The sequence below is a fragment of the Ochotona princeps genome, chromosome 5 (assembly GCF_030435755.1).
Source record: "Ochotona princeps isolate mOchPri1 chromosome 5, mOchPri1.hap1, whole genome shotgun sequence".
NCBI classification, from domain to species: Eukaryota; Metazoa; Chordata; class Mammalia; order Lagomorpha; family Ochotonidae; genus Ochotona; species Ochotona princeps.
In genome coordinates, this window is record NC_080836.1 from 50,519,334 (window position 1) to 50,535,501 (window position 16,168).

The following is a 16,168-nucleotide window of genomic DNA, read 5'->3' on the forward strand; positions in this document are numbered from 1 at the left end:
GTACCCACCCAGAGCAAGAGAGGGAAGAGAACAATGCATTTTTACTTTAACTTAAATCACACTTTTGTACCATTTGGCATCTTGCTTTCCTATTTTACAATATGTATTAGATATAAGTCCTTGTTGTTACATAGCTCTTATGCATTCCTTTCAGCTGTCTCATTGAAATCTATCATATTTATTTAGCGGTTCCTCCACTGGTACATACTGAAATAGTTTCCAATTATTTGCCTGCAATGCACAGTAAACAATCCTCAATATTAAACACATGTGGGGATTTATTTACAGTAAACTCTGAGCAACTGACCTTTCCCAAGGGGAGATGAAAGGCTCCAGAAAGCCCCAAGTCATTTGGCACTAACAAAGAGATAGAGATGTAGAAACAATGGGAGCCGGTTTCTTTGCTCAGGTAAGCCCTATGCTGGAAGGCAGTCACTTCAGTTCCCAGATTCTGTTTCTCTAAGGCTGTGATTCTCCCAGAGAGTGATTCCTCAAGCTTCAGAATATCCTGGAGGACTTGTTAAAATGCGGATTTCCAAGTCCCATTCCCAGTGTCTGATTCAGTGGGAGCATGTGTGAATGCATCCCCCTGTGAGAGAGAGAGAGAAAAAGACTGCACTTTTAACAAGTTTCCAACTCTCTAAAATACCTAGAGTTTCTTTGGCAACAGTCTTGATCTTGACAGCAAGCCTCCTTCCCATTTAACAATCCCAGACCTAAGAAGTCACTTCTACTAGCCTTCAAGGCAGCCCCTTCTGTGTTTATGGGTGTCTGCTTGCCACCATATTCACTGGAGCCCTGCAAAATCTTCCTTTAGAAGCATTTAGGTCTGCATTCCACTTTCACCCCTTGGGCTTTGGTTCTGAACAAACTGTCTCCCTTCTCTGCTCCATGGCAGAAAGTGATCATGTTCTCCGAAATCAGAGATTCTCAAACTGCAGTACCTTGAGTATTGTAGGAACTTTTTACAATTGAGATTCCTGAAGGCTGGAGCCCAGAGATTCTGACTTTGAACTGTGACCCAGGAACCTACATCTCTTGTGAAACCTCCAAGTGATTAGCAGCAGGTGGTCTATACTTGACAGTTGAATAGGCCCTGCTGTATCTTTTTGTTTCTAAATTCAGTGCTTAAATTTCCTCACTACCCTGATTGTGGAAGACTGCCTGCCAGCCAAAATACATGCCAAAACATACTCGCAGATGCCCCTCTCTCTGACCTGTTATTCTTCATAGCCCTCATCCCTTCCCAAAATCATGCCCATCATATTTGTCTTTAATGTTTGATTCTATCACAAGAACATAAGCTTTGTGAAAACAGGAAAATTATCTGTTTGTCACTCATTTGGTATTCCTGCCTGTTCCTGAAACATCAGTAGATGTTACATAAAGTGTCATTTTTTTAACATTCATTTATTTGGAAAGTAGAGTGACAGAAGAGAGAGAGACAGGTCTTCCATTCACTTGTTTATTTCCCAAGTGTTTGCAACATTCAAGGGTTTGAGCCAGGTGAAAGCTCAAAACCAGGAATTCACCATCTAGATGTCCCTTGAGGCAGGAACCCAAGCAATCGGGCCATTATTTGTTAACTACCAAGGTAGCTGCATCAGAAGTGCAGAGTAACCAGGACTCAAAACAAGCTCTCCAAAATAGGATGTGGGCATCCCAAGTGGCAGCTGAATCCACTATGCCACAATACCCACCCTGTAAAGTATTATTTAATGAACAAGTGAGTAGAAAGGAAAAAGCCAGTTTAATTTAGAAGGTGATGTGGGGCCAGCAGAGTGGCATAATAGACTAAGTCAGCATCCCATAATGGGCCCCATTTCAAATTCCCGGTTGCTCTAATTCTGATCTAGCTCCCTTATGATGGCCTGGGAAATCAGGATGATGGCCTAAGACCTTGGATCTCTGCACTTATGTGGAAGATCCAGAAGAATCACCTGGTGCACTGTTGGCTCATACCTGCCAGTTGAAGTCATTTGGGGAGTAAACCAGCAGATGAAAGATCTTTCTCTTCCCCTTCACTCTGTAACTTGGCCTATCCAACAAAAATAAAATAAATCTTTTTAAAAAAGATATAGGGCAGTAGCTGCCTTTCTGAGCCCATTAGGCCTTTAGGACCACTCAGGAACCCTGGGTGTACTTTTGTTTGAGGACTTCCTCTATGAATAATCTTTAGATCAAACCTCTATAGGCTGGACTGCTGTATCTCTTACTTTCTCTTTGTTAAAACAGCATTTAAAAATGATGATTGGCATAAGGAAGCCTGTGTTGAAATAGTTTACTTTATTGCTATGATATGAGGAAACCAGACAGTTATTAGAGTATGTTCAAGGAAAAGGTCAAAACAGCACAGTTAATATGAAGTGAAGAAGTCTCAAGATGAATTGCAAGTAAAGACACAAAAGATTTTCCACAGTGGAAAGGGAGTCAGTTAAAATCCTCTGCAGATTGAAAAGAATTTTTGTGTATACTGGAATTTAGGAAGAATTAAGAAGCACAAAGAGGATGAGCAGTGATAGAACCTGGTTGGAAGTGTGCTGTGAGTAGTGTCTGTATATATAGATTTCCTTGGAAACAACAACGCTTTAGTGATATACTGGTGTAAACCAAAGTTGGTGTAGATCCCTCACACTTGTACCAAGCAGAGGCTGACAGCGCATGCTCAGATTTAGGAAACTGACACGTCTGTGTTAAAAGCCTAATATTCCAGATCGCTACAGTTCCTGGCTATTTCAGTGATGTATCAAGTGCTGAAGTATCAAAGGTCCCTGCAAAATGTCTTAATCACCACACATCCTGCATCATGTATAGAATAAGTACTAGTTGCAGAGGCAAGGTTAGTGATTGTAAAGAGGCCTGAACACCTGGGAAAGCCTCAGATCTCCCACTCTCCCTCTTGATTGTTTAGCCAGTGGCCTTCTCTATGGCTTTCTTCTCTGAACAAACAGAATTTTTATCTATGACTGAGTTCTCTTCAGGATCTAAATGTTAAAGTCAGCCTCTCCCTTGCACAGACAAACCTGTAAGAATGCCCAAGCATGGAGAGTTTTGACACGGGACAGAGAAGGTCTATTTGTGAGCACAAAGAGGAACTGCTGAATTGGGGTGTCCTAGACAGTACAGAAGCCTCAACCTTTGTGGTTCCACACGGGCAGCTGGCAAACAAAGGGAAAAGAAATGATTGCAAGGGCAGTTACTGAAAAGCAGCCTCTGTCAGGTCCTGGTATTGTGTAGCACTGGCCAGTATCTTTAGCGATGTCACAGGGATCTCATTGCCAAGGCTGGCTCTATCTCTATTCGGAGTATATGTCTAAATGACAACAGATGGCAGTGGAACTGTGTTCATCAGGATTGTCCAGAGAGACACAAGCAAGTGTGTGTGGAGGGGGGAGCGGAGAGAGAGAGAGAGAGAGAGAGACTGAGACTGATTTTAAGAATTGGCTGCATGTCCTGGGTGCTGGAGAATAGGGAGTTTGTGTGTCAGGCCAGCAGGCTAGAACTTCATCCAGCAGAACTTCATCCAGCAGAACTTCATCCTGCAGCCTTGAGTCAAGGGCAGTTTAGACACAAAATTCCTTCCTCTCTGACCCCCTTTTAGAGGGGTCTTTTCCCTTCCTATCTTCAGTTGATTAGATGGGTACAACCATCTTATAGAGAGGTATCTGTTGAACTAGGACCATTTGACTTCTCACCTATGCACTTGATCCTCTCCTACATCTACTTAGGTCATCTTTAATTTTTCTCGGCCACTGTTTCATAGTTCTCAGTGCAGAGATCATACAGATGTATTGTCAGCTCTGCCCCCATGTGTTTCATATTTTTTAAAACATTTTAAAGATGCAGTTATATATGTGCTGCTTTGTAAATTTTGGTTTTGAAAGATTGACATTATAAAGTAACACAAGTATTTTTTTTTAAAGATTTATTTTTATTACAAAGTCAGATATACAGAGAGGAGGAGAGACAGAGAGACCGATCTTCCGTCCGATGATTCACTCCCCAAGTGAGCCGCAACGGACCGGTGCGCGTCGATCCGAAGCCGGGAACCAGGAACCTCTTCCAGGTCTCCCATGTGGGTGCAGTGTCCCAATGCATTGGGTCATCCTCGACTGCTTTCCCAGGCCACAAGCAGGGAGCTGGATGGGAAGTGGAGCTGCCGGGATTAGAACCGGCACCCATATGGGATCCCGGGGCTTTCAAGGCGAGGACTTTAGCTGCTAGGCCACGCCGCCAGGCCCCACAAGTATTTCTTTTTAAAAAATTATTATTATTATTATCATCATCATCATTTTATGATACAGTTCCATAGGCTCCTGGGATTTCCTTTATCCCCTCCCCGATTCCCTCCACCCGCACTGAGTTCCCCTGTATCATTACTCTAGTATAATTCTTTATACACAGTCATATGTCCGTCATTGCGGGCATGGACAGTAGCAGAGAGCCCAGCATCCTATTGTCAAGATATAGTAAACAGTTTCATTGGGAGTCCATCTTTATCTGGAAGTAGAGATGCATACTACTTTGTATCCTCACATCTGGATATGTTAGTCTCCATTTCACAGTTACTGTACATCCCCTTAAATGAAATCACAGTACAAAATCAACAATAGGAAGAAAATAGAAATTTACAATGTCATGAAGTTAAATAACATATTACTAGATATGACAGTCTCCATTACACAGCTACTGTGCATTCCTTAAATGAAAGATCACAAAACAAAATCAGCAACAGGAAGAAAAAGAGAAATTAACAGCACCATGACGTTAAATAGCATGCTACTGCATGACTAATGTGTCGCTGAAGAAATGAATAAGAAAATCAAGAACCTTCTTGAAGAAAATGATGCTACTGTATGATCTATGAGTCATTCAAGAAGTTAATCAGAAGAAAGTGTTTTGAAGAGATGAAACTAGCAAAAACAAAAACATCAAAATCCATGAGATATAGTTTCTGCTAATTTTTGTTGGTGAAAGGTGTATCTTCTAGACAACAAATGGATGTGTTTTGTTTTTTAATCCAGAGTACTAATGTATGAATTTGATGGAGCTTCAGCAGTTTACATTCAGGGTTAATATGTATGGGTGGTAATTTGGTCCTGTCATTTTAGGAATGGGTTGTTCATTGGTTTAGTCTTCTGTTGTCATTTTACTGGGATGTTCTTCACATTTGTCTTTGGTTTTGTTGGGTGCTATTCTTCTCTGTCAAGAGAACATCTTTAAGTATCATTTGTAGGGCAGGTTTGGAAGAGTCAAATTCTTTTAACTTTTCTTGACTGTGGAAGAATTTTATTTCATTTTCAAAGACAAAAGAAAGCATTGCTGGATATGTTATCCTGGGCGAACAGTTTTTTCTTTCACAGGGAGCTTGGGAGGTGAACCCAGAAAAAAAACTGTCCGTCCTGCTGGTCCGTTTGATTCGACCAGGAGCACAGACAGAGCAGCAGGTCCCTGATGGGTAGTAGGAGAACAGGGTAGATTTCATAGCCCAGTCAGCCCCCTAGAGCCAAATTGGGCGCCATTTTGCATAAGGAGGCAATGGCAAAGGAAAGGACTGAGCATAAACTCAGCTCGGCGTGAACTCATTTCTGACTGAGTGAACTGCAGCAACGTGGCATTCTACAGGATCCACCCAAGACAGGTGAGTAGTCCTCAGACCTGACGGCCAGCAGATCAAGAACTATAGTAGTGGCACATCAGGCGCCACTTTGTACACTGTGGCAAAAGTATTAGGACTGCAGGGGACAACAGTGAACTGTGCATGTGCAGAGCTCGTGTGAGAACTCACTGAGTTCAGTGGATTGCACTGGTCCCACAGGAAAATAATACTGACTATGGCATCATATTGGTCAAAATAGGTCCATGTGGCACCAGACCTAATGTCCAACAGGTTCCTGCAAGATCAGCACCACCAACAACCTAGCTATATAGGACACCTGGTGTCTCCCTAATCCTGGGACCTGCTCCAACCAGAAGTAGGAGAAAGGTTGCAGAGACAACAGTGCAACCTCAGCACGGTATCACAGGAGGTGGAGAGTGGTGAGCCAGGAGCTGGGGCTAGGGAGACCATGGCAGAAATCTAACATAAGAACCCAGACCTGGAAGTTGCTGGAGGGAGTGGCACAATTGGCTGTAAACAAAGAGCTGGGTATCAACTGCAATAAGTAAAATCAAACTGTAGACCTGTGGGTGACACAGCTTAGAAACTTGCGCCAAGAAAAAGAATCTGATAACCACAAGTACAATGACCAAGAACAAAAGAAGACACACAGGCAAAATGAATATTACTGAAGACTCCCTCCTGCAAAGGAGCAAAACCCTATGCGAAGCTCAGAGTTCACTGAGGAAGACATTGAGAAAATGGGGGACACAGAATTCAGAAAAATTCATTATAAAGTTTCTGATCAACAATGAGAAGCACATACAAGAGTTCAAAGAATTTAAGCAATATGTTACCCAAGCAATAGCAGCAATAAAGCAAATCAAGGCTGATATATCAGAAATTAAGCACACGAGATTTCTGAGGAGATGTGAAGGCACTGTCTGCCTTCCAGTTATTAAGAGGCCTGATAACTGGGTAACTGGCACACAAGCCTTAACGTTTGCAATACAATTGGAGAAAAAATTATATGACATGCTGCAAGATCTGAGGACTACAGCTTCTCTCATAGGTGAAGATGAACTCTTTGACTTTTTGCAAGCATTCGTTGATGAACAGAAAAAGAACATAACTTTTCTGGAATACGAATTGGCCCGTAGCAATGCAGAAACACCTGCTGTGACTTCTGGTGAACCTAGTGCATCCCAATGTGAGCAACATAACCCTTGATTACCTCTGCTTGCCTGAAGTGGGTTTTGTTTTTCCTCCTCATTGTTGTGCATGCAAATAAATCTACTTTGTATTAAAAAAAAAAAAAAGTACAGTGGAGAGTCTCCAAAATAGAATGAAGCAAGCAGAAGAAAGAAGAAAGAATCTCAGAATTGGAAGGTATTTCCTGTCACCAGGGGGAAGCAAACAAAAAGCTGGAAGCAGAGCTGGGTCAGGCCAAAAAAAGTATTCAAGAATTGAAACACACTATTAAGAGGCCTAATATAAGAGTTATGGGAGTCCCAGAAGGTCCAGAAAGAGAAACTGGTTTTACAGATAATATTTAATGAAATAATTAGGGAAAATTTCCCTAATCTAGAGAAAGAATTGGGAAACAACATCCAGGAGAGGCAAAGAACTCCCAACAGGCTTATCAAAAGTGATCTTCACCACAACACATGATCATCAAGCTCTCTTCAGTCGAACATAAGGAAAAGATCCTAAAATATGCATGTGAAAAAAATCAACTGACATATAAAGGAATGCCAATTAAACACAGGAGACCTCTCACAGGAAACTCTACAGTCAAGAGGAGAATGGAGTGACATATTCCAGATCTAAAAGAAAAAAATTATTGGCCCAGGATAACTCAAATATTTCTTTTAATGATTTATTTATTTATTTTTATTGGAAAGTCAGATTTACAAAGAGAAGGGCAGACAGATCTTCCATTTGCTGGGTCACTGTGACTCAAGTGGCTACAATGACTGTAGCTGAGCCTATCTGAAACCAGGAGCCAGGAGCCTCTTCTGGATCTCAGATTTGGGTACAGGGTCCCAACTAGTGCCCATATGAGATCTTGGTGCATACATGGGGAAGATTTAGCCACTTAGCCATTTTGCCAGGCTTGTTACATTGGATTTTTATGTAGACAATTATGTCACCCTCAAATTAAGGTAATTGAATTTATTGTTCTTTATAAATGGACACTTTTGTTTCTTTTTCTTCACTGACTAGAACCTCTGGGACAATATAAATAGAATATTGATGAAAGGACATTCTGGACTTGATGCTCATCTTAGATGGGTAGCATTCATCTTTATTCTTATTAAATATAACAGCTGCAATATTTTTCATAGATTCCTTTTTTCAAATTAGTTTGAGCATATAGAGAGGTTTTGAGGTTTTTTTTTTTTCCAAATTACTATTAAGAATTGAATGTTAAGAATTGTGGTATAGAAATTATCAAATACTTGCTGTGATCCTGACAATCTCATGTATTAGTAAATTCCTTAAAAAATTAAGTCAGGGGACCCGGTGTGGTGGCCTAGTGGCTAAAGTCCTTACCTTGAACACGCCGGAATCCCATATGGGCGTCAGTTCTAATCCCAGCAGCCCCATTTTCCATCCAACTCCCTGCTTGTGGCCTGGAAAAGCAGGCAAGGACGGCTCAAAGCCTTGGAATCCTGCAGCTGCATGGGAGACCGGGAAGAAGCTCCAGACTCCTGGCTTCAGTTTGGTTCAGCTCCAGCTGTTGTGGTAACTTGGGAATCATCGGACGAAAGCTCTTCCTCACTGTGTCTCCTCTCTGGATATCTGACTTTGCAATAAAAATAAATAAGTCTTAAAAAAAATTATATTAGGGGACCTGTGTTGTGGCATGGCAACTAAAGGTGCCACTTATGTTATGAGTGCCAGTTCAAGTCCTAGCTGCTTTATTTCCCAACTAGCTCTTTGCTTATAATCTGAGAAAAGCAGTGGAAAATGACCCAAGTGTTTGGCCCCGCTAACCATATAGAAAACCTGGAAGAAACTCCTAGCTCCTGCCTGTGGCCTGGCCCAACACTGGACACTGTAGCCATTTAGGAAGTGGACCAATGGATAGAAGATTCCTCTCTCTATGTCTCTCACTCTCTCTTTGTAACTCTGACTTCCAATTAAAAAAGTAAATCTTTTTTTTTAAAGATTTATTTATTTTTCATTACAAAGTCAGATATACAGAGAGGAGGAGAGACAGAGAGGAAGATCTTCTGTCCAGTGATTCACTCCCGCAACGGGCCGTGAACGGGCCCCAAGTGAGCCGCAATGGGCCGGTGCTGCGCCAATCTGAAGCCGGGAACCAGGAACTTCTTCCGGGTCTCCCACGCGGGTGCAGGGTCCCAAGGCTTTGGGCCATCCTCTACTGCTTTCCTAGGCCACAAGCAGGGAGCTGGATGGGAAGTGGAGCTACCGGGATTAGAACTGGCGCCCATATGGGATCCCGGGGCGTTCAAGGCGAGGACTTTAGCCACTAGGCCACGCTGCCGGGCCCTAAATAAGTAAGTCTTAAATAATGCAATAATACAATTTTTAGAGGAAAATAAGAGTTAAATTTTGGCAAACACATTTTCCCCATTTATTGAAGCCATGTTAGCTTTTTGTTTTTAGTTTAAAATTTTATGGAATAAATGAATTCCTAATTTTCCTGTACGTTTTTAGTATCTGTAGGATCCATAGGTATTGGTAATTTGTGTCTTTTTTTTCTTGACTTCTATGGCTAGAGGCTTACCAATTTAGCTGTTTAAAAAACAGGCTTTTTTTTTGCGTATTTAAAACATGGATCCTCTTTTATTTTGTAATTCAATTTCAGTGATATTATTTAGTTATATATTGAGTAACATTTTGGTAATTGTATGACAGTTAGCAGTAAGCTTACCAAGTCGAACTTGTAAGGAGTTATTCCAATATCCCACCCTGTACCTGGCGCCATTTCTTCTTCCTCACAGCTCATGAAATTCACACCAGTCCAACCATCCACCAATCAGATGTAACCTGGCATTCCACCTGAATCCCACCCCCAATCTTCCAGCCCCTTCCCCAACTCCGCCCACTCACCAATCATCCCTAGGCATTCCCCTGCAGTTGCCAATCCCCTGGGGCCTGCCCTCAATCCCTCCCAATCCCCACCACCCACACCTGGCAGACAAAAAGGGCCCCCAGGTGCGGCTTTCTCTTCTTGCTCTTCTTCTTTGCTCTCCCCTCTTCCTCGGCCTCCCTTCCCCCCTCCACTTCCCCTCCACCCTGTTCCTGCCCCGGGGAATAAACCTCCTAAGATATATCTTTTCGTCTGGTGTTTTCAGCTCATGGTAAAGAACCAGGTTGTAGGAATTAGCTGCGCGTAATAATATCGTAATATCATATGATCTAGAACTCTACCACCTTTTTAAATAACTAACAGAACTTCGAAATGTCATTGGAGTGAGTTCGTTAGTTCCATTAAATATTTTTTATTTCAACCAAAAGAAAACGTAGTAATAATGGTTTTTGCTTTTATGCAGAGGTGTAAGACAAAGCACTTAAGCACTTATCCCTTTAAAAAATTTTAATTCTGTTAATGAAACAACTTTTGTTTCAAACATTTTCCACTTCACTGATTTCTGCTTTGATCTTTATTATTTCGTTTATTATTACATTGAGTTTAATTTGCTGTTCTTTTTCTGGTTTCTTATGATGGAGATTGAGGTTATATTTTGAGACCATCTTTCTTTCCTATGATAGGTGTTTGATGCTCTAAATTTTTGACAGTGCTCCAATAGTATCTCAGAAATTCCTAAAGCTGTGCTTCATTTTCATTCAACTAAAAGTGCTAATACTTCTTTGATTTTCTATTTGACCTGTATGTTATTTAGAAGTCTGTTCATGGACATTTAAAATTTTACAGATTTATCTTGTTGATTCATAATTTAATTCCACTCTGCTTAGAGATGAACTTGTGTGATTGGAATACTTTTTAAGTTTATTACGTTTTATAATCCATAATATGGTTAATCCCAGTAAATGTTTCATGTGCAATTAAAAGGCTATACGTTGTGTTATTGGCAGATGTACTATAAATGGTTATTATGTCAAGTTGGTTGTTCAGATTTTCTGTATCCTTGATGATTTTTCTGCCTACTTGTTCTATCAATTATTGTAAAGGTACATTAAAATTTCTGGTTGTAATTGTGAATATTTTAGAAAATTTACTTCATTTTATTGAAAAGATATACATAAAGAGAATCTTGTACCCACTGGTTCATTCCCCAAATGGCTGCAGTGGCCAGAGCTGAGCCTATCCAAAGTCAGGAACCAGGAGCTGCTTCTGGGTCTCCCATGTGGGTGGGAGATACCTAATAATGTCAACCTCATTATGTTAGATGTTTGAAAATGATTGTAACCTTATGGGTCTTACTTTTCCCAGAAGGTTACAATCATTTCCAAGTAATTAATTGCATTCCAGAAGAAAATACAAAGATATTTATGGGGATACAAAAGTATCTAGCAGCTAACATGATGAAATTGATATTATTTATGTATTTCTTCAATATTTTTTTTATCCTTGCTCAGGGCCCTGCTAATCTTCTCTATTGTTCCAATTTTAGTATATGTGCTGCCGAAGCGAGCACTCAATATTTTTTTTATTAATTATTTTGCATTATGTGACAGTTTCATAGGCTCTGGGAATACCCCCACCCATCCCCACGCCCCTCCCCCCTGGTGGATTCCTCCACCTTGATGCAGTATTACAGTTCAAATTCAATCAAGATTGTTTCCTTGCAAGCGTATACCAAGCATAGAGTCCAGCTACTTATTGTACAGATGGGTTGAACAGTTTCTTGGGGAGACCATCTCTGGTCCGAAGTTAGAGCTGGCAGAATATCATCCCAGTCAATTAAGAGTCCCAATATAACATCAACAGCAATTTGCAACATTATGGAATTGACATGGTTTTGGAGCACTCAATATTTTTTTAAATGTAACCTCCTCACAGTTCTTTTATCTATCCTTTCTGGGATGAAGACATACAGGAAAATATTGTTAATAAATGAAGCGATTTGGGTGGAGGAACTAAAAATAAAAGTTCTAATATTTGTGTTAGTTCAAGATGTATTCTGCCTATGTAGAAGTTAGTAGTTATTTAAAAAAATACCCACAGGTGCCTGAAAAATACATATAAATACTTGAATAGAGATCTTGCTAAGTCTATAACACACACACACACACACACACACACACACACACAGAGCCTGGTTTATCACCATTTCATTGTACTCTGTTTCCAGATCTATCCACATTTCAACAAACCTGGCATAAGAATGCACAAGCTAGATTGTGTCTTTGGGCCTTCCTTTATTTATGAAGGCTCCTCTGTCATATGAAACTTTGGTAAAAGCTGTGTGCTTCTCTTGTTAGGCTGTCCTTTGTTATAGGGACCTCAACCATGTAAGATGACAAAAAGATATTTTTCCTCTCGTATAGTGTAGACTTTGAATATACCCAGAAACTCTTTGATCATAAAGTTCGAAAGTTTACTAAAATGAAGTAATTTAAGAAAAAAAAAAGTAGTTGTAGTGATTACATTGAGGCACCATATCAATACTATAAGGAAGATGTGAGGCTCATAGGGAAAATCATTGGGCTATAATCAGTTTGGCTGTCTACAAATAGCTTCAGAAGAAAATTTTAAAAATAGAATCAAAATATGTGCAATGGAACTTAAATGACTTTTCTAATAGTTATACTAATATTTAAAGTTGTGACTTTCAGTGGAAGAGCCATCTGAATCTCAGCTTCCTGAAAGAATTAGATATTTTTTTTGCACGTGAAAAGCATCAAGCATGCATTAGTTATGAATTAACAAAGCATTATTAAAAGGAAAAGGTAACTGCAGAAAACATGGAAGTGTGTAAAAGTGAAGTTAGCAAGCATAAATTATGTGTCTTTCATTAGCTAAAGTATTTGAAATGATGTTTAAACAATAATGACTTCATTTGGTGAAGCATGTAAAAAGCAGTTAGGAATCTCATATTCCATATCAGAGTGCTTGTGTTTGAGTCCTGCCTGTGCTTCTTATTCCAGCTTCCTGATTCACATCCTCGAAGGCAGCAGGTGATGGCTCAAGTAATTGGGTCCATCACATCCCAATGGATTCCTGGCTTCAACCTTACCAAGGCTGGGTATTGGAGACTTTTAGGGAGTGAACCAGCAGATAGGAGATTGCTCTCTTTGTCTCCCTCCCTCTGTCTCTGCTTTTCTAATAAAAATGAAAGAAAGTAAAAGAGGAATGTTAATTATTAAAAAAAATAAGGCTTGTCAGTGGGCCTGGAGCAATTTTGCCACATGAAATCAAATGGTAACTAAGCATGCCTCATTTGATTCTTTTATTTTGTAGGTATTATTACTTGGCATTCCGAGCACACCAGACACCACCTGCAAGCAAGGAGAGCTGCATTGCCATCTTGGAAAAGTCTAGATTAGAACACTGGGTTCTAGGAAAAACAAAGGTACCATTTTCTTTATGTTCAGATTGCACTTGTGATGCTCTACTGTATGCCTTTGACCCTTGCTGGTGATATCATTGATAAGAATGGCTCTGTAAATTGTGTAGCTTAGCAGGGGAGACACCACCTAACAATGACTTTGCTGGTCTTGAATCGAGTCCAGGGACATTTGGGACCAGAAGAGAAAGGTTTGTTCCCTGTTCTATTTCTTGAGGGCCATTTACATTTCTAGAATGAGATCATAGAGCTGATTTTAATACATTGCTTTGTCAGCACTGTTCATTCTAGGATCACATATAAATGCCCACATTCTATGAATGGCAGCAATGTAGTTTTGTAGAGTTTTGTCTGTATTTTCATTAAACATGCCTTGTGTTATTTATTGCCCATGATGGTTATTAGTTTCATCATGTGCAGCTCTTCATATGAGAGAATAGTACATCCCTACAGGGTCCCAGCTTTGGATGGCCCATCCTGATGGTCCTATAAAGCCAGTCTTGGCTGAGGTATAGATGGAAACCCCACTACTTCCTCACAGAAGTTAGATTGCTGTGGGTCATTGGAGTCCCTCTCCCTCCATACTGCCTCTGTTGGTGTGGGTCACTCCTGTTGCTTGGCACACCCATCAGAAGCTGTGGAGGAAAAAGTAGAGCTTAAGATGTGCAAACAGAGCTCCCAGCTAGCAGGCAGCAGGCCTGGAGAGCATCTACAGACCTCACTGTCTCTACAGGCAGTAGCCAAGGATCAGCTCAATTTGAGAAATCACATTTGCTCCCAAGAAGTCATTAATACACACATGTGACAAAGCACTGTAAACTTTGAGTAGATAATGGACTTGATGTTTATAATAAGAAAACACTGGAGTTGAGTGAACATTTACTCTATTTGTAATGCTCAAACCAATGTCTTGTTTCAGGTTTTTCTCAAATATTACCACATTGAGCAATTAAATTTGCTACTGCAAGAAGTCCTTGGCAGAGTGGTCATGCTGCAGGCTTATACCAAGGGCTGGCTCGCAGCCAGGAGATACAAACGTGTTCGAGAGAAGCGAGAGAAGGGGGCCACAGCCATCCAGTCAGGTGAGTGATGCCCCTCTCAGAAAATCCCCCCTGGGCCTGGCATTTCATGAATCATTGGGGGCTATCACCTGTCAATCCTTCTCAAGGCTCAGTGGCAGGTCAGGTGCTGGGGAGACAAGTAGCCATGAGAATCCCATACTGGTCTCTGGCCACGTGGAGAGACAGATGAATCACCCTAATACCCTGAGGTGAGTGGGAAAATGCAGGCAGCATGAGCAGGCTCTTGAGAAAAAACTTCACTTAAGCAGCCATGGGCCCCAACTCCTTAAATGACTGATACTGTACGCTTCTGGCCCATGACCAGATTTCCCATGGTGCAGATACTAATGGCATTTCCAGAAGGTTTGTCTAGCCCACACGGAATGGGTAAGCCATAGAACGAATGGCCAGGACTGCTCTCCTGCACCATCCCTGGTCAGTGCCCCTCTGAACCCATGTGTACATCACTTGTGCTGCGCACAGTACTAGTGCCCTGCGATGAGACCAAGCCTTTGTGAAAGCACCAGATCTCCAACAGAGTTGATGGTTTCCTTTGTGTGCTCATAACCCAGAGTCATCATGGGCCTTAGTCCGCTTTGCATGTTATGAGCTCACCCAGTCACATGGAATATTCTAACACTCAGGCTGAAATGTGGAGTGCAGACAGCTGCTTATACTCTTGGGTGTGGCAATTAGGGTGCCTCAGCTCCTCATCTGAGGGACCAAATCCTCCCCATCAGTTCATTCCTTTTTCTTCCCTTCCTCTTTGCCTATTTTCTCTGTTTCCTCTTTCTCATTTCATATCTGCCTCCCCTAGCATGTGAGAGAAGTTCAGAAAGTTTATGGAGGGGTGAATATCTGGCATAGTGGTAAAGACTCTACTTGGGAGTCTTAAGACTCTCCTATTGGAGTGCCAAGTACAAGTCCCAGCGCTGCTTCTGCTTCCAGCTTCCTGCTAATGCATACCTGTGGGAAGCAGCTGGCGGTAGCTCAAGTACTCAGATCCCTGCCACCTACATGTGAGGACCAAATTGAATTCCAGGCTTCAGCCTCCGTTAGCTTTGGCAGTGTGGGCATCTGGGAAGTGAACCAGCAGGTGGGAGATCTCTCTGCTTGCTTTTCCAATAATGGAAAAATAAGTGAAAAGTTTAAGAAACTATTTAAAATTCAACAAGTTTATAGAAATTAACTTAAAAACATGAGCTTATTTTGATACATTTTTCATCATGTGGATAGTGGGTATCATACAAAAAGCATAAATGGATTCCAATTTTTTGGTTTTTTTGCATCAGTATAAATTCACAGTGTGGGCAATGTGGTACAGAGGGCTGTGGTTGTCACTCAAGGCATCTACATCCTATATCTGAGAGCTGGTTGTTGTCCCTGTTCCTCTACTTGTAATCCAATTTCCTGCTAATGTACTTAGGAAGGTCATGGAGGAAGACCTGAGTGCTTGGGTCCTTGTCCTCTGAGAGATCAGAAGCAATTCCTGGCTTCCTGCTTTAGCCTGGCCCAGTCCCTGCTTTTGAGGGCATTTGGAGAGTGAACCAGCAGATGAAAGATCTCTCTCTCCCTCTGTCTCTGTCACTTTCAAATAAGTTAACCAAAAATCAACTCAGATTTTTAAATCTCTTGTTCATGACCTTACTGAACTACCCTCAATACTTCTTGGCACAGAGGTCTCGCTCCTCAAAGGCTAATGCTGTTTTGCTTATTTGTCACTTGGACTCTCCCTCTTACTCTTTCTGTGAAATTCGCACCAGCTTTCATGCTCATGGGGTCTTCCCAAATAAAAATTACTGGAAAAATCATTCCATTCCCAGTCCTTCCTACAATCCTTCCAAGCCCTGTAAACCCACACCCTATCCCCAAGCCTGAAGCAGGATTTCATTCCTGGATTGGAATGATACGGAGCCACCTCCGCCAGGGAGTCCCACAGGACCCACAGGTGTTCTGGAAAGCCACTGCCTGAACAAAAGCAATTTAAAGTTATTTTGGAGGAG

General features: G+C 41.3%; 1 protein-coding gene and 1 non-coding gene across 4 annotated transcripts in view; one reads left to right on the forward strand and one right to left on the reverse strand.

Annotated features, from left to right (window-relative positions):
• Window positions 1-16,168, forward strand: part of MYO3B (myosin IIIB) — a 545,106-nt gene that overhangs the window by 338,313 nt on the left and 190,625 nt on the right. For all 3 annotated transcript variants that reach the window (XM_058664616.1, XM_058664615.1, XM_058664617.1), the window contains 2 exons: window positions 12,999-13,110; window positions 14,024-14,186. In XM_058664616.1, the coding sequence (XP_058520599.1) occupies window positions 12,999-13,110; window positions 14,024-14,186 (275 nt within the window). The remainder of the gene's footprint in view (window positions 1-12,998; window positions 13,111-14,023; window positions 14,187-16,168) is intronic.
• Window positions 11,129-11,232, reverse strand: LOC118757927 (U6 spliceosomal RNA). Its single transcript, XR_004995435.2, has one exon. It is a non-coding gene; the product is annotated as a U6 spliceosomal RNA (small nuclear RNA).